The 19,781-nt window shown below is 63.5% G+C and overlaps 2 protein-coding genes across 6 annotated transcripts in view; both read right to left on the bottom strand.

Annotated features, from left to right (window-relative positions):
• Positions 1-13,933, bottom strand: part of CAMTA2 (calmodulin binding transcription activator 2) — a 15,002-nt gene extending 1,069 nt beyond the window's left edge. The window contains exons 1-21 of one of the 5 annotated variants that reach the window (XM_032431880.1): positions 13,833-13,933; positions 12,440-12,534; positions 12,149-12,252; positions 10,989-11,056; positions 10,771-10,906; positions 10,178-10,264; positions 9,876-10,029; positions 9,482-9,616; positions 8,050-8,990; positions 7,315-7,441; positions 6,055-6,189; positions 4,324-4,439; positions 3,572-3,756; positions 3,205-3,283; positions 2,871-3,093; positions 2,476-2,780; positions 1,460-1,656; positions 1,047-1,230; positions 875-946; positions 534-554; positions 182-369 (exon numbers count right to left, since the gene is read on the bottom strand). In XM_032431880.1, coding sequence (XP_032287771.1) covers positions 182-369; positions 534-554; positions 875-946; positions 1,047-1,230; positions 1,460-1,656; positions 2,476-2,780; positions 2,871-3,093; positions 3,205-3,283; positions 3,572-3,756; positions 4,324-4,439; positions 6,055-6,189; positions 7,315-7,441; positions 8,050-8,990; positions 9,482-9,616; positions 9,876-10,029; positions 10,178-10,264; positions 10,771-10,906; positions 10,989-11,056; positions 12,149-12,252; positions 12,440-12,470 — 3,488 coding nt within the window. In that variant the 5' untranslated portion in view covers positions 12,471-12,534; positions 13,833-13,933. Of the gene's footprint in view, positions 1-181; positions 370-533; positions 555-874; positions 947-1,046; positions 1,231-1,459; positions 1,657-2,475; positions 2,781-2,870; positions 3,094-3,204; positions 3,284-3,571; positions 3,757-4,323; positions 4,440-6,054; positions 6,190-7,314; positions 7,442-8,049; positions 8,991-9,481; positions 9,617-9,875; positions 10,030-10,177; positions 10,265-10,770; positions 10,907-10,988; positions 11,057-12,148; positions 12,253-12,439; positions 12,535-13,244; positions 13,498-13,832 lie in introns of those variants that run through there. The other 4 variants (XM_032431881.1, XM_032431877.1, XM_032431879.1 and 1 more) reach the window with 4 other exon arrangements.
• A 257-nt stretch (positions 13,934-14,190) lies between these two features.
• INCA1 (inhibitor of CDK, cyclin A1 interacting protein 1) lies at positions 14,191-19,365 on the bottom strand. The gene is made up of 7 exons (XM_032431883.1): positions 19,290-19,365; positions 18,255-18,354; positions 16,055-16,168; positions 15,808-15,847; positions 15,355-15,554; positions 14,774-14,939; positions 14,191-14,579 (listed from the first exon to the last, which is right to left on the bottom strand). Exons 2-7 carry the CDS (start codon positions 18,347-18,349, stop codon positions 14,433-14,435), a joined length of 762 nt encoding a protein of 253 aa, XP_032287774.1. The 5' UTR covers positions 18,350-18,354; positions 19,290-19,365; the 3' UTR covers positions 14,191-14,432.
• Between the last annotated feature and the right edge of the window lie 416 nt (positions 19,366-19,781).

Here is a 19,781-nt window from a genome sequence, read left to right as displayed (position 1 = left end):
CGGCAGGGAGAGGCAGGGGCAGGATGCTGGGCTCAGCCCCCCGGGGCCGGCAGGGAGAGGCAGGGGCAGGATGCTGGGCTCAGACCCCCGGGGCCAGCAGGGAGAGGCAGGGCAGGATGCTGGGCTCGGAGTTGGGCTCGGGGCCTCGGGCCGGGACGTGGAGGGCTGCGGGCGGCCGTACTTGCTGCGGGCGGGCAGGCTGCCCGTGGGCCGGTGGGGAGGCCCCGGCCGGCGGCGGTAGGAGCGGTAGTGCTGCTGGATGAGTACAGCCGCCCGGCGGCTCTGCTGAAACCGCTTCTGTTCATAGTAGCTTCGGAACTTGCTCTGGATCAGGATGGCCGCCTGGGTCATCTTCTTATAGAGTGCAAACTGCAGACATGGGGGGGAGGGGACGGGGGCTGAACTGCAGGGACAGAGACCCGGACCCCTGCGGGTCACCCCCAGGTTCAGCTGGTGCAAGTCTCTAATCCACACGCTCACGGAAAGGCCGAATCATCACGGACAACCTCCCACCCAGACCTCGTGCCTGATACCTTAAGCGCAATCCAGGTCAGCTTGTGGAGAGAGAAGGGGAGTTAGGGCTTCAGCAGCGCTCTGGAGTGAGAATACGCATGCGCGCGCGTGTGCGGGTGCGCGTGTGCAGGTGCGTGGGGGGCACTGTGTGCGGGTGCGTGTGTGCGCGTGTGCGGGTGCGCGGGTGCGGGTACCCGTGTGCGGGTGTGCAGGTGCGTGGGGGGCACGTGTGTGTGCGGGTGCGCGGGTGCGGGTGCGTGGGGGGCACTGTGTGCGGGTGCGTGTGTGTGCGGGTGCGTGGGTGCGGGTACCCGTGTGCGGGTGCGCGCGCACGTGCGCCGTCCAGAGCCCAGGCTCTCACCTGCTTGTACTTCCGGTAGCAGCGCTGGATCACGGCCGCAGCCACCTCCTGCTGCTCCTTCAGCCTCCGGCCCTGGGGCAAGACACGGAAGTCAGCCCCCAGGGGCCCACCTGGCCGACTCCTGACCTGCCCTTCGGCTGGCCGCGAGCCCACGATCTCCGCAGCCTCTGACCTTGTACTTTCGGAAGGCTGTCTGGATGACGCGAGCCGCCTCGTACAGTTCCCGCTGCTCGTGATCCGACAGCGTCAGCAGGGCGAAGTCACTCTCCATCTTGCCGCTGGCGGAGGCAGACAGAAACTCTGCCCAGGAGGGTGCTGGAGGGACGGCCGGGCGCCCACGCTCAAAGGGCAGTTCGCTGGAGGGGAACAGGGAGAAGGGAGGTCACGGGGCGTGTGAGGTCCCTCCTCTTCTGGCCAGGGACCGCGGTGAAGGGAGAGCTCCCCAGGGAGAGGTCCCCAGCCAGTTCATCCTTCCCTCAAAGGCCCTGGGGCCCGAGCCGCACTGGACTCTGGCTGTGGGAGAGGCTCCTTCCCCGCTCCCATGTGCCGTGGACGCGTCTGGATGCTCTGTCCTGAGCTGGTCACCTGGGAGGGGCTGAGCTGGGGAAATGGTCCACATTCTCCAGGTAGCTGGCCAGCCACGACATGGTCTCGCTGAGCCCCAGGGCCCCTGTCCGCTCCCTCATGGGCGCTCCGGCCTCGGGCAGCCCCGAGAAGTCCTCTCGTTTAATCCGCTCCGGCGTGGCTTCGATGATCTGCTTGGCCAGTGAGATCATGTCCACCTGCATGAAGGAGAAGCTGCCGAGTCCCAAGCCACCCCGACTGCCAGGTGCTCCCGCCCCGCCAGTGTAGCCACCGTCTACGTCCTGTCCCATCACACCCCTCACCACCAGACCCTGAGGCCTTGCGGACGGCTGTCCCTGCTCCCCACGCTCCGATTCTTGTATTTACACCCCCTGGGCTCCCACGTGGGTGCACAGCCCTGTGTGTGGAGACGTGGAAAATGGGACGGGAAGGACCTGCTCCAGATGGGGATTCAGGAACTGAGTGAATGGAGCACTTGCCCTTCGGGAGGCTGGGCCCGCAACCCCAGCATCCTCGAGCCCCCCTCCACGCCCCCCTGTGCACTCTGTGCCGGCCACACGCAGCGCGGTACTCTGTGTCTGGACTTCTGTGCTGCGCAGTGAGTCCGGTGGCCTCTCTGAGGCAGGCAGCTCCCGGGTTTGGGCAGAGCAGTGCCCTGCTGCGCTCCCAGACTCCTCACTGTTAACCCCGTGCTGGCCTCCCGGCTCCTCACTCCATCACGCCGCCCCGCTTCCCCGAGAACCCTGTGTCCTCATGGATCAGTGGGGAACCCCTACAACCCAGCTCCAGCTGAGGCTGCTCCCCAGGATGTTCAACCTCTGATGCCTCATGATTTCTGAGTCCCAATCTCTGGCGGGAGCTAAGCAAAGGGTTCCCATGCCCATCCCCAAAACAAGGGTAACCAGCCCCTTCTGCCCAAACTGAAGCCAGACCCTGCTTCTGCTTCGTGGGACGCTCAGTGTCTGCGCTGCGCCCCCCCCACCCCACCCCTCACAGCTCCACGGCGGGCTGCGTACCGGGATCACGTCCACAGCCGGCGGGCCGTCCGTGTCCTCCGGGGCAGCCCCACCGTCCGGGGCTGGTGGCAGAGGAGGCGGTGAGGGGGCTGGCCCCTGGGGGTTGGTGGCTTCACAGTCCATGAGGAATAGGGGGGCCTCGGGGGCACCCAAGGAGACCTGGCCAGGGACAATGTCCTGCATGGCAATCTCGGAGGCCGGCCGAGGCGCAGGCGGAGGACTGCTGTCTGGGGCACTGGAGTAGGCCGACGTGACGGAGAAGGTGCCGTCCGACAGCTCCGAGGGCGAGGAGACGCTGCTCAGCCCTGCGAGGGGAGGGGAGCCAGGGTAGCGGGAGCCCTGGCCGTCCTCCTCCCACCCACGGCCTCCTCAGGGAGACTGGGGACGGCCCTCACCAGTGTCGGGGCTGGAGGAGGGGGGCGACAGGGCGAGCGGGGGCTCGGCTGAAGCTTCCTGTCTCTGCAGCTCCTGCAGACAGCGGGCGAGGCGCACGTGACCCCGGGAGTGCGCCACGGACAGGGGCAGCCGGCCCAGAGAGTCGGGGATGCTCAGCGCCTGCCTGTTCCAGCGGAAGAGGAGCACCGCGGCCTCCAGGTGGCCCAGGGCGCAGGCCCACATCTGCGGGCGGGGCGGGGGGGGGCGGGTGAGGCCTGGGGCCGCCCTGTGCATCCCCCCAAGACCCCCCCCCAGGCAGCACGCCTGGCCCCCCGCCACCCTGCGTGCGCTCACCAGAGGGGTGCAAGAGAAGTGGTCCACGTTGAGCGGGTCAGCCTCCTGCTCTAGGTCCAAGCTCCCAGTCCCCACGCTCCTGGAGGATTTGGGGCAGGGACACCAGAGTCTGGTCAGGGTAAGGGCAGGCGCCGCGGGAGCATCAGAATTGAAGGGGCCGGGAAGCAATTAGTCTAGAAGCACTAAGGTCAGGGGGCGAGGCCCTCGAAGAGACGCAGAGCCTGAGGAGCTCCGAAAGTCAGCGCCCCAAGTCGGGGGGTGTTAGAATTCCCCGAGTGTGAGTCCTCTCCCAGCCCCCCTTCCCACAGTGAGCACAGCTCCCTCCTCAGTCCCCTGGCACGGGTGCCCCTCCCGCAGCCCTGCTCACCGCCACTGGCTCAGGGTCTCGATGAGGCGCGCGTAGCCCTGGGCAGCGGCCAGGTGCAGGAGGCTCATGCCCCGGAAGGGGCTTCCGTGCGCCAGACGTTCGGGACCCCTCCAGGTGGAGCGTGGGATCATGCTCTCTACCAAGACCACCACACGTGCCTCAAAACCGGGCCCCTGGCCTTCGTCCTGTAGAACAGACCCCCTTATGCAGGGACCTGAGAGCCTGGCCCCCTGCCTTGGGATGGCCTTGGCCACCTCCACCTGTCCTCTCCCCACACCTCCCTTCCAGGTTCCTACCGCCCAGACCTCCGTGGGCCTTCAGCTCTCCCAGCTTGGGCTCCTGGGCGTTCCCCCACTCCCACGGCTGGCTTCCTCCAGCCACTCTGGCAGCCAGACCCCACACGGCCTTGCCCGTGTGCGCCCGCACACTGGCTCTGGTCAGCGCCATGCCCACAGATGACCCTGCGTCCTCTCCCTGTCCCTGTCCTCAGAGCCCCGGGCCCATGAGTGCCGGCCCCCAGGCTCCCCATCCCCTCCCCCACCCCTGCCTTCACCCCCACCCGCTTCAGATCAGAAATAGTCTGAAGCCTGTCATGCCAAGAGGGTGCCCAGAATAGCCACTCCTGCCACAGGGTGACGTCAGGGAGGAGGAGGCTGGGGACACGAGGGACAAGAGAGTCTCACAGCACAGCCGTTTTCTCTGGGAGGACCCTCCTCGGCTCCCCACCCAGACCTCCCCCCTCGCGGAGCTACCTGGATTGGAGGTGCGTCAGGACCGCGGCAGGAAGCCTGCCCGGCTGCTGCCATGTCCGCCATCCGCTTCTCCATCTGCTCTAGCCGCTCCAGAATGGACATTCGGAACTGGTTGTCTGAGGGGGAAGAGGTACGGGAGGCTGAGTGGCGGGCGGGGTCTGGGAGATGCCCCCAACACCACAACTGGCCCTGTGCCACCACCTGGGAGGGGAGGCCCCCTTTGACCCCTCACCCTACATGCAGCCCACCCAGGACGCAGTCCTTAAACTAGAGCTTTTAACACGTCCCGCTGACCTGGGACCAGAATCCGGAACTAAAACCATGTCCTTCAGGACACAGACGTGGTAGGGATTCCAGCGTGCGGCCCCGTGCTGCCCCAGATCGCTCACGCTCACGCTCACACCCGCTCACGCTCACACCCCCCCGGCCCTCTAGGTGAGCCCTCCGTCAGCTCTCCTTGCCCCAGACACTACCTCTGTCCCCCATGCTGGGGCTGAAGGACTCCAGGGCCCCTCCTCTCTGTTATCCACTGCCCAAGAGAGCTCGGGGGCTGTGATTTAAGAAGCACCACCCCCTCCACCCAGCGCCCCGCAGCTGTCCACAAAGAGGATGGCGAGGCTGGAAGGTGACAGAGATGGATCACCATGTCCATTCCTCCTCTTCTTCCCCCCACCCCGTGCACAAGAACGCACATGCACGCGCACACGCACACGCCAAGCTCTGTGCCCTCCTGAGATCACACGAGGACAAGGAGGGGAGGCGGCAGGGGATCGGAGCCACGGGAAAACAGGCACGAAGCAGGGTGGAGGTTGTGGATGTCCCGCTTGAGATGCCAGGGCGGAAGGGGCTCAGGGCCTAGAGGGGACGGTGGGGAGGAGGGCAGACACCGAGCAGAAGGGTCAACAAGGTGAAGGAGAGGAGAGACAGGACCGCGGGGAGATGAGCCAAACAAGCAACACAGAAGGGAAGGAGGCACAGTGGAACCAGGAAGCAGGGGGAGGGAGGAGCCCCCGCCTCCAGACAGCAGGGCTTTGGGAGGGGCCCCCCAGGGGTGAAACAGCAGGGGCATGATGGAGGGAGCGAGGGAGGCGAGCTCAGCAGGGACGGCAGTGCAACGGAGAGAAACCCAGAGGAGGAGACCCCGAGCTGGACGCAGGGGCCGTGGGGACACCGCACTGGGAGGCACGGGAAGGAGAACCAGCGAAGGAACACACAGTTCTCGATTTAAATACACATACGTGTGCACGCGCGCCTGTTTGTATAGGAAAGTGTGTTGAAGTGTATTAAAGGTGAATGTCACTGAGGAGTGATATGGTCAATTTTCTACTTTATGCTTCTCTGTTATTCCCAAATTTCTTAGAGCAAACACCTGTCCTCAAAAGTAGAGGGAAAAGCAGCAAGGAAATTGCAATACTTCCATCAGTACACACGGGTGGTTATGCACACCCACGTACACCCCACGTATACCCCACGTACACTGCTCCCGCCTCCTGGCCCCGCCTGCCTACAGCCCATCTTTGGGACAGGACAGGCCAAGGGCTGGGACAGAGACGGCTCCAAGATTTCTGGGGGAGAGGACGGGAGGGACAGTCGCTGCCGCCTTTAGAACTGACCCATGAAGCAGCAGCTGGGGAAAGGGTGGTAAATCGGGGGCAGGGCGGTGGCCGCCTGAGTCCTGGGGGGTCTGGGAGCGCGTCCCACTGCAATGTGGGCCCAACACGGGGTACTCACCGTCCAGTGACAACCAGTCGAGCTGAGTACTAGGCAGTGACAGGAACCGGCGGGCTCGATACTCAAAGAGCACAGAGGCAGAAAGGGGCCCCTCCCGCCCCGCCACCTGCAAAGACACCAGCCCCACCTCATGGGCTGGGGGGGGCAGGGTCAGCGACACGGGCTCTCTCCCTGGCTCCTCCTCTGGCCCCGCGTGAGAGCCACACACGACGTTTCAAAGCTGGCGGGATTCCGACCATTCAAGGACCTAATACCTACTGGGGGCTGGGCCTGAGACACCTGGGGTTGTGGACCCTGCGGTGAAGTCGGCACCAGGCCTGGGAGCTGAGGGTCCACAGATACCTCTGCTTAGGAAGCAGCCTGATCCCCCAAGGTCTGGGCACAGAGGGCATGAGCCGGTCACCGAGGTCGGGGAAGGAGAAGCAGCTGCTCACCGCAGGGTCCAGTGAGAGCTGTGTCCCGGGCTCTCCGTGTCTCTGGCCTTGAGAACGAATCCACCAGGCCCCGGTCCCCAGACTACAGGCTGAGACGAATCCCAGCACCCAGCTTCCCTGGTCTGCCCTTGCCGCTCATGCACCCCCGGACCAGGCTGCTGCGATGGGGCGTGCTCACAGCCAATCTGTCACCCCGTCACTCTGGTGGTCCCCGCGGTCCCAGAGCAGCTGACTGCTGGGTGCAGGTAAGGAGCAAGGTCGGAGGCAGAGGGCAGAGGGGAGCCTCGGCACTGAGCTCTAGGCCGTGCCGTCCGACGGAGCTTCCTCAGTGCCGGACGCGTCCTGGATCGGCACTGTCCAGCAGGGTGGCTACTGAACCCTCAGCGTGTGCTTGCTGGGAGGGAGGTGCCGAGTCCTACGTTTTAGTTCGTTCTAATGAACTTCCACGGGCCCACGTGGCTAACGGCTACCTTACCAGACGGCCCAGGTCTAGGAGGCAATGTCCTTAAGTCCAAGACTGGCCGAGAGAGACCAACGTGTCTCTCTTCTCATGCTCCTGAGAGCTCCCTGGACTGGAACCAGAGACTGACTGCAACCAAGCCAGAGGGCCTGGATGGACAGTGGAGGCCCGCTGGGTCAAATGCCTGACCTCCCAGGACGGGGGGCCGCAGACCCGGAAGGCCGCCGGTCAGCTAAGGACTAGATTGCTTACGCCAGAGCCTAGACCTTCTGACACATGCACCCAGACTCATGTGCCTGTTGGGGGAACATGGAGCTCACCAGCCCACGAGCCGGCCCCTCCCCCGAGCGCGCCCCACCCCCGTACCAGGACAGTAGCAGCGTAAGACCCCAGGCTGGACAAGCGAGGCTGGCACGGCGATGTGATCGAAGACACAGGAGTAATGCTCGGCGGCCTCTGTCCAGGGACCTGTGATGAGCACCTTGACACCACCCTGCAGAGACGAAGCCCAGAGTCATGCCACTGGAACTCGGTTGGGTGTTCATTCGCTCATTCACTCATCATGAATTCAGACCCTGAGGGAGCATGTGCGGTACAGCAGACCCTGGGCTAGGTTCTGGGGTACAGGGATGGGGCAGGACCCAGCGGGGTGAGGTCAGCTAGCCTGGCCCTCCTCCCAACACTCCTGCCAGCAACAGGGAACTCACTGCTTCCCCCAAGGCTGTCAACTCATTGGCAGACAGTGGTCATGGGCCGAAGCCCTTGCCTTGGGCTCCCACTGTCCTCCCACCGAGGTTCCTCCTCTCGTTCTCTGGGGCAGCAGAGAACAGAACTTCACTGCAGGGGACAGACCCTCGGCTTCCCCAAGTCCGCGACAGGGGCACCTGGGGGACTCACACGACCACACCCAGCACGTGGGGGGGTGGGGGAGGGAGGGAGAGAGGCTACCTGCAGAGACAAGGGAAGCAGCTATGCTCTGCTCTGCATACAGAGAGGGGCAGGACGAGAGCGAAGCTGCCACGCAGACAGGGGAGAGCAGGGGACAACAGGGGACAGCACTGGCTGAGTGGGATGGAGGAGGGTCTGGGGCCCGAGGCTCACCTCCGGGTAGGACCACTCTGGGGAGAAGTCCGTGATGGTGCTAAGAGCAGGAGAGAGCTGGGTGGCTGGGGCAGGGGCTCCTGGAGCCTCATCGCTGATGAGCTCTCCCATGAGGTCTGGGAATGATGCAAGACTGAAGGGCTCCAGTTCGCTGGCCCCAGCAGCTCCTCCAAACAAGGCCTCCCCTCTGCCTCCCCTGCCTGCTGGCTCCAGGGGGGCAGGTGAGGGTGGGGGCGAAGGAGGGGGTGAAGGTGCGGGGGGAGTGGCCCCCTGGGCCTTGAGCTCCTCCCCACCGCCATCGTCTTGGATGAAGAAGCGATTTCCTCTTCTCCCACCTGCTCCTGGCGGAGGAGGGAGACCCCGAGCAGCCTGGGGCTCTAGGGCAGCGGCAGGCTCCAGGGCAGGGCAGGGGGTGTGGGCGGCCTCTGCCTCAGGGAAGTCTGGGCTTAACCCCTGCCCCCCTCCATATGTCTGGCCCCTCTGGGGGCTGTTGAGAAAACGATCCGGGTCAAAGGCAGGGCTGGGAGGAGCTGGTGGGGCAGAGGCCTCAGAGCCTACGACCACAGCCAAGCTCATGGAAGGCCTAGGATCAGCTTGGGGAGCCAAGTGCCTGGTGGGCGTCAAGCCCCCGGTCCGCTGCTCCAGTCCCGTCAGGAGGAGGATTGCGGTGCCTCCTCTGGATGAGCCCCCTCGGGAGGTGGGAGGGCTAGGTCTGATCTCTAGGGGTTCTGCAAAGCCGGAGGAAGAGGAGGACGAGGAGGAAGAAGAGGAAGGAGAAGTGTGTGCCTTGGGGAGCTCCGGGGGAAGAGGGGCTATCAGCGGAGGGGGCTCAGGGGGGTGGGGGTGGGGGACAGAGGTCAGCGTTAAAGCTCGGGGCTCCACTTTGGGAGAGATGATGCGGTGTTTCGTGCTGCCGCACTTGTGGGTGAGGCTCCCGGAACCTGCGGTGGGAAGGGGCGGGAGGATCGCGGTTCTCCACCGTCCCTTCCCCGCAGCGTCACCAGCTTCCCGCACCCGGCCCCCGGACGACAGCCGTACTATTGGCTGCGGCCACTGGGAGGCAGGCGTGCACCCCCAAATTAAACAGGACCGGAGGGTCTCTGTGGGGACAGCAGCTAAGACCAGCAGGCAAAGGCATAAAGAAGGAATGTGAGAACACAACCGAGGGGGTACCAATTAGCCGTAAAGCTGGGGCTGGGTGTGAACGGTCACGCTGGGGTGGCCCAGAGCCGCTAAGGGCAGCAGACAGATCAAGAGCCTGGGCCGGGCCAGCGTGCCCCGGCGGGAAGGCGGGAAGGCCTCTTCATCCGGCCCTCTTTCTGGGATATGCAAAAGACGTGCAAATCAGCATGCAAACGCTAGCAGGACAGAGAGGCCTGAGGAAGCACGGGGCGCTGGTGGGAAGACAGCTCCGGGGTCAGGGGTCACGCACCGAGGCCCCCGCTGCAGAGGCAGGCGTGGGTTCGCGGCGCGGGCTTGGCCGGGTGGCTGTCCAGGATCTGCTGCACCAACTGCTCCACAGAGAACTCCTCTGTCCCGCTCCCACAGCTCCACTTGATGCCATGAACTGGAAGAGCGTTGGGGGGGGGATGCTGGGGATCCCACAGGACAGGCCCCGAGACTCCCGGCCAGCAGCCTCAAAGCTCACAAACCTCCTTCGGCCCTTCTCCGCAATGGCAAGAGCTCAGAACACGCCGGAATCCTCGCGCCCCCTCAGGGGAGCACCGCCTGGCTCGCAGGGAACCGCTCACCCCACGCTGGGGGTACAGACCCCCCCGCCGCCCCCCGGGAGGCACCTGTCTCCTCGCCCCCTGGGAGTGCCTTACACATGGGCTTCAGCTGCCCCAGCAGCTCCTCCCGGGACCACTTGAGCCACTCGCGACGGTCGCTGCTGACGGAACAAAAGATGGGGCTGCAGCCCTTCCCACAATCCTCCAGGGCTGGGACGTTCAGGTAGTGCACAAGCACGATGTCAGGATTCTGAGAGCACAAGGGCACACACAGAGCGCCGTGGGGGCCCGCTCTCTTCCCAGGCCTGGCGCCTCCGTCCCCCACCCCCCTCCCCTCTTCCCAGGCTCCTCCTCCCACTCGGAACCCAGTGGGTCATCTCAGACCCCACCTCCCTTACCTGCAGCAGCCAGTAACAGCGCCGATGGAATGTGGGGACGATGGAAGAGTGAACGTAGCAGCCATACAGACACTGCCAGGAGACAGGCTGGGGTGGGGGGAGGGCTAGTCTGCTCCCCAACTCTTCCTCTGTTCAGCCCCTTTGCAGGAATCCCAGTCTTTCCACCAGTTCCTCGTCAGCCCTTGCCCACCCCCACCTACTCCCCATCCCGGCACCCCGTGCCACGGGGACACTGGGGCCGGGGCCTCACAAGGCGGAGCAGACGGGACATACGGGAGGGACTCTCTAGAGATCAGAGGGCAGGGCGAGGGCACATCCGAGATGAGGAGCAGTGATTCGAGGGAGGGAAACCCGTGCTCAGAGGTTCAGGACTTGGACCCCTGAGGGGAACGGGCCTGGGCGGCCTCGGGGGGCACCTGAGTCCTAGAGAGCTGGGTCACAGAGGGACGTGGGAGGCGGCACGTGGGCTGAGCCACGGCAGTGAGAAGAGGAGTGGCTGGGAGGGTGGGAGGAGGTGGGCCAGAGCCCCGCTGAGGACGGAGGAGGGCGGCCGGGGCTGACGGCCGGGGCTGACTGCTGGACACCTGCCTCACCTCCATGCCCTGGACCTTCAGCTTCATGTGGTCCTCTCGCGTGGTCTTCCCATCCTTCCGCTTCTTCCACAGGTACCCGTCCTTCCGGTACTTCACCTTCTTGCGGTTGTAGAGGATGATGGAGCCGTTCTGAGGCCTGACGAGGGGAGGGCTGGCCTTGAGTTCTGCGGCGGGACTCCAGGAGCCCCACCGCTGCCCGCCTTCATGAACCCGCTCACCTTGTCTTTGGGGCACAGGACAGCCACTCATCATGCTTCTCAAAAGTGATCAAGTAGGATGCGATCTCCTGTAGGACAAAGGGCACTCAGCTGGGGGTCCCCGCGTAGACTCTGGGGCTGGCCTCCTGCTCCGCTGAGCTCTGGCGGCTACTGGAGGCTCCCAGCAAGGACCGCTGCCCTCCTGGGTCCCAGGCTCCATCTCAGACCCGGGTCTAATCTCTCCTTCCCTCCTCCTCAGCCGGGGCCAAGTCCAAACTCTCCATCCTCCATGCTTCGTGCCGCCTCTGATTTTACTTTCCAAATCCCGTTTGTGCCACTTCCTGACTCAGAAAACCTCAATGGCTTGACACTGCCAGGATTTCCGAATTCCTCAACCTGACTCCGAGCTTCTCTCAGACCAGGGATAAAACCGCTCCCACCATTTACCTATATTCCACCTACCATCTCTGCCAGACCAGCCATGGATTCTCCTCTGAACGTGCCCTGAGCCATGAGCTCCTGAATGTTAGTGTCCCCCCTCAGGCCTGAATGCCATGCACCCATTTCTCTCAGCCTGGACACCCTAGTCATCCCAGAGATCACATCCCTTCCCAGATCTCCGCCAAGCCCCGCTCCCTGACCTGGCCCTTCCTGCATTTACAGCAATCACACACGCATATGTCCTCTCGCTGACGATTCTCATCTAATGAAATAATCAAGCGCTGAGTACGCACAAACCATTGTGTGTGCGTGTGGGGAGGGGGGAGGACACGGAAGGTGTGTAACACGAGGACCATGCCTCCAGAAGGAGCCAGCGTCAGCGGTGGTTAAAAGCAAAGGCTCCAGAGTTAAATAAACTACACAAGGTAGACCCGTTTCCTCCCCTATAGCATGGGGAGAACAACTGTGTCTGCTCCATAGGGCCGTTAAAGGACTGAGAGAGGTAACTTAGCTCAGGTGCTAAGCGCATCGCTCGGTTTGTAAGAAGTATTTTGTTGCTGCTTGCTGTTACTTTTACCCGGGTGGATGTGCCCAGGAGTGAGCGCCTATAAGATGCAGGTCTCTACACCTCCTCTGTGGCCCCCAAAGAGCTTAGAGCAGTGCTCTGCACTTAGGAAGACCCCCATCCACCAGCCTCCAACCCACCTTGCCAGGCCCTACCCAAGGCTCCCCCAGAAAACCTCATTTGTATTCCACCGAAGTCGCTCTGGCGGCAGCAGCGGACAGCGAGGAAGACACTCCAGCAGCTTCTTGGGAAGAAAGATCTTCAGGTGGTGGCTGTTCTCTAGAGGGAATCAGAAGGGAGGGTTCAGTGTGCTGCCTCTGACCCGTCCGGCAGCCCAGGGCAAAGGGGCTGAATCCAAAGCACTGGTGGGGGGACTGAACCATGACAAGGGGAGCAGGGACGCAAGAACTTGAGAGTCACCACAGCCGGGAGAAAGAAAGGCTGGGAACCTGGGCTGTGAACTCACCGGCAACCTCGGTGGTGTCCTTGGAATTCATGGTGAGGGCTCCAGGGGGCAAGGTCACCCCCGGCCTGAAGGGCCGGGGGGAGGGGGAGTCTGTGCTGGGAAGGGAGAGAACAAGGTCATGGCAGAAGCCCCCCACATTGACCCAGGACGAGGAGAAGGAGCTGGGAGAGGGGTGTGGAACTGTGTCGTGGTAGCCCGGAAAGATGAGGAGGCAGGGGGAAGGGGCCAGACTGAGATGTGAGTAGAGCTGGGCATGGAGGAGAGGGAGAATCCAGACCTGGTGCCAGGAACCAGCACGGGTGGGGAGACACCACCGACAGAGTCATCAGGAAGAGACCAGTGGGTGGGGGAGGGGGAGGCTGGCCGGGCTGGCGTTTCCCAGGCCCTACGGCAGGGGCTGTCGCGGAAGCTGGGGCTACGGAGAGATCAGGGCCTGGGGGCTGGCACTTCGGGGACCTGGTCCTTGGAGGACGGTTCGGCAAATGGGAGCCTAGATGCTGGGGGGAGGGCTGGAGATCTAAGTCCGCTGGAGAGCTGGGCCTTACAAGACACACCCTGGGTTCCTTCTCGATTTGATACTTGCAAGGGGAAGGGCAGATCTGACGACTGATCGTAACCTCCTCCCTCCCCTCCAGGTCGGTCAGGGCCCGGTCGGATCTGGGCCGGGTGGGTATCCAGGCCTCGGCTTCCCACCCCCCCAGGACGACCCATCCTCCACTCTGAGGCTCCCGGCCCTCCCCACCCCTCCTCCACCAGCGCTCTCCCCAAACGCCTCCGCTTCCCCTGGCCTCCAGGCCCACCGTACCCCATCTACCACTCTGGCTCCAGCCTGAGCCCCCACCCTCCCGAGGGAACAGATGGAAGCTGGAGGATGCTCCCAGCGCAGGCTCCGGGCGGCGGGCTCCGCCAGGTGTCCGGGGTGGAGAGGGGAGGAGGCCCGTCCGCGCTAGCTGTGTGCAGGGCAGCTGGTCGGGGTAAGGACTCCGCCCCTGGGCGCAGGTGCGCAGTCCCGGCCCGGCAGCCTGCCAGGGTGCCGAGCGGCCCGGGGCGGGGGTCCCCGGAGAAGCCCCGACGTGGGAGGGCCCGCCGCCCGCCCGCCCGCACGCTGGGGCGCTCCGGAGACGACGCGGCGCAGAGCCCGCGGGCGCACGGCGGCGAGGGCCGGGCCGGGGACCGGGGCGCGGGGTCCCCCGGCGGTGCCGGCGCCGCAGGTCCGCCGCGGGGCCCGGCGCGTTGCGGCGCCCCCTGGCGCGGGGGAGGAGGACGAGAGCCGGCTTGGGGGCGAGCCGGGAGGAGGGGCGGGGGTCCCCGCGGCGCGCGCCCGCGGCCCGGCCCCGCAGCGGCGCCCCCTGGCGCGGGGGCGGAGAGGCGGGCGAGAGGCCCCGGCTCTTACCTCCCGGGGTCCCGCGGGTGACGGCGGCAGCGGCCATTCTACCCCACACCGACCCCCCCCCGGCGCCCGCTGACAGCGGCGTCCGACGTCACTGCGCACGGGGCGGGGCCTCCCCGTTAAGGGGATGGGGGCGGCCGGGCAGCGCGGGGCGGCGGCCGCGGGGCGGGGGGCGGGCTTCCGGGGCCCGGCGGGACCCAGCCCGACTTCCCTTTAGCTGGTCCCGCAGGAGGGGACGGCGCCCTCCCTCCCCACGAGCCTCTCCATCACTGCTCCCCGGGCAGAAAGACGCTCTGGGCTCGACTTGCTTGCTTTTTAATGTCAGAACAGAGGCCGGGGATCGGGCCTGGCGGGGGGGGGGGGGGGGGGGGGGGGCGTGGGGCAGCCGGCCCCGGGGAGCCCCGCGAGGAGCGGGTTGACCAGGGAGGCCAAGGGGGCTGTTAGCGCCCAGTGCTGGGGGTGGGGGCAGCTGGGAGAGGCTGAGGAGGGGGAAACGCCTCGCTGTCACGAGTGGGGGAGGCTCCAGGGCCGCCAACCAGCCTGGGGCCCGCTGGGCGGGGGCAGCGGAGGGCGTCTGGGGCATCGGGGGCATGGGGTCCGTCCTCACTCCTCAGACTGCACCTCCATCCCCCAGGGCTTGCAGAGGAGCTTCCTGCTGGCTGTGACAGCGCTGAAGGAGGCCAGGGAGCCCAGCCGCCTGGGGAGGCAAGACCCCCCGTGGCCCAGGGGGCTCCAGGGAGACCAGAGCAGCTGTAAGGATGAGAACCGGAAGGGCGGTCTCTCCGGGCTTCCTAGCCCCCAAGCCCAGGCACCCCCCAGCCTCTCTGTTTTGTTCCTCTCCAGGCCAGCCACCCAACCTGGGGCTCCGGCCTCCCGCTGTCCCTCCTCGCAAGACCAGGCAGCCCCCGCACCCTCCTCCACCCTACCAGGTTCCTCCAGCAGACCTGGGGCCGGCCAGCGGTGAGAAGGTGGCCCTCTTCCTGTGGATAGGCAGCCCTGTCCTCTTCCAGACCCCGGTGTTCGGTGGCACTGGGGACTCCACGGTGGTCATCGGCAAGCGCCAGGGGCTCAGATGCAGCCCCAGAGCTGCCCCACTGGGTCTTCTTCTGTCTGTGGTGACGTGAGGCTTAGGAACGCAGAGCCTGGAGGCCAGGCTTCCTGTCTCTCCACTCTTCACCTCTCTGCCCTGAAATACTTCCTGCTGGGACCCAGGGATGTTATCACTGGACTTCCAACCGTCCACCCCCAGCTTCCTGCTCCCCTCAGACTGGAGCACCCTCAGTCCAGGGACTCAGAGGTGACCTGTGGCTACTCACGACCCTCCAGTTCTGTGGACGGCTTTCCTGTCATCAGTGACCCTGTTTCCACTCCTTGCAGCTCCTGTGGTTCATCCTCCACCCTCAGTTCCCTCCCCATCTCCGTACAGCCTCCAATTCCTTCAAAGCTCTCAACCCCTTCCTTAGTTCAAACCCTCCTGCCCCCAAACCCTGCTTGGCTCCCAGAGCCCAGATGTCTCTCTCCTTACTCATTGATGAGTCTCTGTCGCCTCCTTAGATCCTCCAGGTGATAAGTGACTGCCCTCACCCGGGCTGGGATGCCCGCAGGTCCCTGCTGCATTCCTGCCAAATATGGCCTCCTCCTCTTTCTTCTGCAAAGCACCTCTGGTGGTGGGAGCCCCTCAGGGGGGTACAGGCCAGGCTGGGAGCATCCAGTGGCTCTCTGTGCCTGAGAATGGGGGGAAAGGGGCCAGAGGGCAGAACTGGGCCTCTCAAGGAGGGCTTGGACTAAAACAGGGAGTCAGGGGTCTTGGGAAGCCCAGATCATGGAAACAGGGTGACTGATGCAAAGAAAGGAGGGTGTGGCCCGTGCACTGGTTGGGGGACAGCAGAGGGAAGAGGTGGTAAGGTTAGCTGAGGATAGGATAGCAGTGGGTACGATTTTAACCAAGGAGTGCTGAAGGGCACAACGTTCATCATACCAGCAGGGGTGGGGTGTACTGTTCTTCCGTCCCGGTGGGGCTGTAAAGCACAAAAGGGGAGCTATGTGCAGAGGACACCCTCATCTGTACTGTTTCTTGGACCGCCTCTCCCAAGCACCTGTCCGTCTGGCAGTAGGAGCTACGGTGTCCATAGGCCAGTGGTCCCCAGACGAGGGCTTATTGCTGTAAGGCTTAGTGCAAAACTCCACAGCCTTACTTCCGCCTCCTTTTCTCTGTGTCTACCCACCTGGGCCTTTGGCTAAGATTCTCCCAGAAGAGGGCTCCGGATCGCTGGGGCAGCAGTCCGAGGCTCTGGGGAGGCAAGCTGGGGGGTGCCGAGCGGTGGACCACTCTGGAACACCTAAGGACAAGGGAGGCTTGGGGCTGGCTCACTCCAGGGATTCAGGGGTCCCGTCTTTCCGTGGGACCCTCCGGCCACGTGCTCTCGTAGCCATTTCAGCTGAGGAGGTAGTGAGATCTCTGATTTGCGAGACTGGAGACTGCAGTTGTTTGAGCCTTGGATCTCATGCCAAATCTCAAACGTCTGTGCCCCGCAACCAGGGAACACCGCGTTCAGCTGTTACAGAGGAAGGCCCCAGTGGCCCCGCTGATGTGACAGGCGGGTTCCGGCTGGTCAGCGCAAGGGCCCAGCCGAGCAGAACCTCTGCTCACTCTTGCTTTGTCTCCCCCAATGCAGATAAACTGCTATCCTTCTAAGTAGCAAGGGGTGTGCAGAGGGGTTTGAGGACAGGGCTCAGCACTTCCAAAGTCCCCAGACTACATGCAGACTGGCCTCCTGCTCTCCAGGGGAGTGTCCTAGGGGTTGGCCTGGACCCTCTCTCTTCTCATCTCCACCTCTCCTTATGGGATCTCACCCAGGCCCATGACTTTAAATACTACCAATGTGCTAAGGACTCCCAAATCCCTATCCCCCCTGGACTCCACACATGGAGTCCACATCTCCTCCCCAGCCTTCCCCACCTCACAGGAAGGCACCCCAGATGCCCAGCTGCCAAAGCCCACAAACCTGGTACGCCTCACTTTCCCTCAACTCCCATATCCAGTCTACCAGCAAGTCGTGTCAGTCCTACATCGAAAATATACCCAGATTTTACTTAAAATGAAAAAATTAAAAAATAAAGTTTCACTTAAACTAAAAAAGGCCGGGGGGGGGGGGGGGCTTGGCTGGCTCAGTAGGTAGAGCATGCTACCCTTGATCTCAGGGTTGTGAGTTCAAACCCCACGTTGGGCGGTGTGGAGCCTACTTACATTAAAAGAAAAACCACTTTTTTTAATTTTTTAAAAAAAGTTTCACTTAAATTTTAAAAAGATAAAAAATAAAAAAAATACACCCGATTTGACTACTCCTCACCCTTTCCACTTCCACCGCCACTGTTCGGCTCATCTGCCCCCGCCCGGACTGTTGCAATGGGTTCCTCCTGCTCTCCCTGCTTCCATCCTAACCTCCCAATCATCTCTTCTGCCCGGAGCAGTGTGAGTAACCGTTTAAACATGGTTGTGTGAAATGCAGACAGGTTGAGATTTACTTCAAAATAATCTGAGTAGGAGGAGGCTGGACAGTCGCACAGATGAAATGATCGTCCCTGGAATGATAATTTTTGAAGCTGCCGGCAAGGGCACACTGGCTTCATGATGAGTATTTTCTCTACTTAGGTATTTGTTTGACATCTTTCACAATAAAGAAATTGGGGAGAAAGAAAAAAGTCTGCTCGTGCCATTTCCCTGCTGAAAACCTTCCACTGATTTCCACTGCCCTTTGGATAAAATCCAAAACCTTTCCAACGGCTTGTAAGGTCCTGTATGAGCTGGCTTCTGCCTGACTGTCCGACTTTACTCTCTACTTTTCCCATGATTGTGAAGTCTCAGTTTCACTGGCCTGCTTCCTGGTCCTACAAGATACTGAGTTTATTTCTTTCTTGGGGCTTACCCCCCCTCACTATCCCTTCTTCTCCCCTCACCCCCCCACCCCACCCCGGGCTATTATCAGACCAGCTGCTTCTCAATCTTTCAGATCTCAATTCAAACTCAGCTCCCCAGAATCGTCTTCCACAATCACCCTATCTAAACTTGTGTCTCCAGAATATTCTATTTTGCATTATATTATGCTCCTGTTTTATTTTTTTATATTTCTTACTAATTGAAATTATATTTACATTTGGACATTCTGTGTCCTTCCTCCAGAAAGTAAGTTCTATCTGTTTATGTTTATTCCTTATCTTCCTCATTGTTGAATCCTTGGTGCTGAATATCATATCTAGAACGTTGTAGTTCTAGACAAAACCTATTTGTGAGACAAATTAATGAATCATTGGTCCCCTGAGACCAGGCATTGAGCTTCTTGTTCCTTATTTGCTACTCCTGTCGGGGAAGAAGCCAGGCGTGCCATCTTCCCTCCAACCCGTCCCCACTGGGTGGGGAGGACTCACTTGGCAAAGGGGATGAGGTTGTCTCCATCTTCCTGCACGACTGGACTGGGCTGGGTGGCTGGACCGGGCTGGGTGGCTGGACCTAGTCTCCTCATTGGTGCTGGGAGGATAATGGAAAATGAATCATTCACTCATGTCACGGCTGTAGGGACGAGACCAGCCGAAGATCTAGAGATTGCGAAGAGGGTTTGTGGTTCGGGAGAAAGGAAGGAGAGCTTCAGGGGTATTTCTAGTGCTGGTATGTTTAGGAGCTGAACATACACACAGTTTAAAGACAGCGGGCATAGGGAATGTGGACGTTCAAAGATAAGTCAGGAAATTAATTTTCTGGAGCCAAACGTACAGAGTAAGTGAGACCTGCAGATGGTAACTTGGGATGATGGAAGGACAGACAGGCGGGGACTGGATAGGGCAGAGGGGTTCGGGGTCGTTGGTACAGAATCGTTGTTTGGGGGCAGTTAGACAACTGAGGGCTGTTAAGTAAATCAGGTATGAGCGCTCACGAAAGTCACATGGGCACAGGGCAGAGCGGTCCCTCGGCTCCGGGGAGGGCGGGAGGGAGGGGGCGGTCAGGGCCGCGTGCAGGTAAAGGTGAGCAGGCAGGGAGCTGCACAGGGCCAGACTCAGGGGCGGCCGGGCACGCTAGAGGAGGGGTCTGAGCGGGGTGCCCCGGGCCCAAGGCGGGTGGGCCGAGCTCAGGGGGTCTAAGCGGGCGCACCCCCCCCCCCGCTCTCCGGGGCGGGGTGCCGCTGAAGGAAGCGGGACAGGAGGTGGCCCAGGCCTTGCGGGGCCACCTGAGCGTGCCAGCGCGGGGCGGGGGTCCTGGGCAGGTGCGCCGGGCCGGGCCTGGGGGAGCGGCGGCCTGAGGGCGGAACCCGGCCTGTGTGTCGGGGGGAGGCCGGGCCCGAGACGGCACCCAGGCTGAGGCTGCGGCCGGGCTGCGGGGCTTGCGCCACCTGCGGGCCGGGCCGGGGAGCGGGCGGGGGAGCGGGCAGGGGAGCGGACAGCGCCGCCGCCCGCGCCCGGCCCCCGCACCTGAGGCGGCGGCGCGGCGGGTTCCAGAACGCCAGGCCGGGCGCCGCGCGGAGAGGCGCTGACGGGAGCGCAGCTGCGGAGCCGGCGCGCCGCGCACCCGGGGGCGGGGCCTGGGCGGGGCCACCCCTGGGCGGGGCGCGACGGGCGGCTCCGCCCCTGGGCGCGCCTCCGACGGCGGCGACGTGCGCGGGTCCGGGGCCTGGGTCCCCTCCAGGGCCCGCCCCTTGCCCCCCAGCCCTCCAGCCGCCCTCCACCCCCTCGCCCCGGCCCGGTTCCTCGGGCGCCGCAACCCTCCCGCCAGTCAGCGTCCTGCGCGCCTTTCTGCGCCCGCAGCTCGGTTCCCCGTCCGCGCCCGGTGGGCCCCACAACCCGAGCGCATTGCCCCTTTAACGGCAGTTCCCGGGGCGCTCCCGGGCCCGAGTCGGGACGGCGCGCGCCCGCCCGCCCGCGTGCGCGCGCCCGCCGGTCCCCCGCCCCTCGCTCCCGCCCCAG

Source organism: Phoca vitulina, unplaced genomic scaffold (genome assembly GCF_004348235.1).
Source record: "Phoca vitulina isolate PV1807 unplaced genomic scaffold, GSC_HSeal_1.0 scaffold47, whole genome shotgun sequence".
Taxonomy (NCBI): domain Eukaryota; kingdom Metazoa; phylum Chordata; class Mammalia; order Carnivora; family Phocidae; genus Phoca; species Phoca vitulina.
This window is presented reverse-complemented; position numbering and strand designations above follow the sequence as displayed.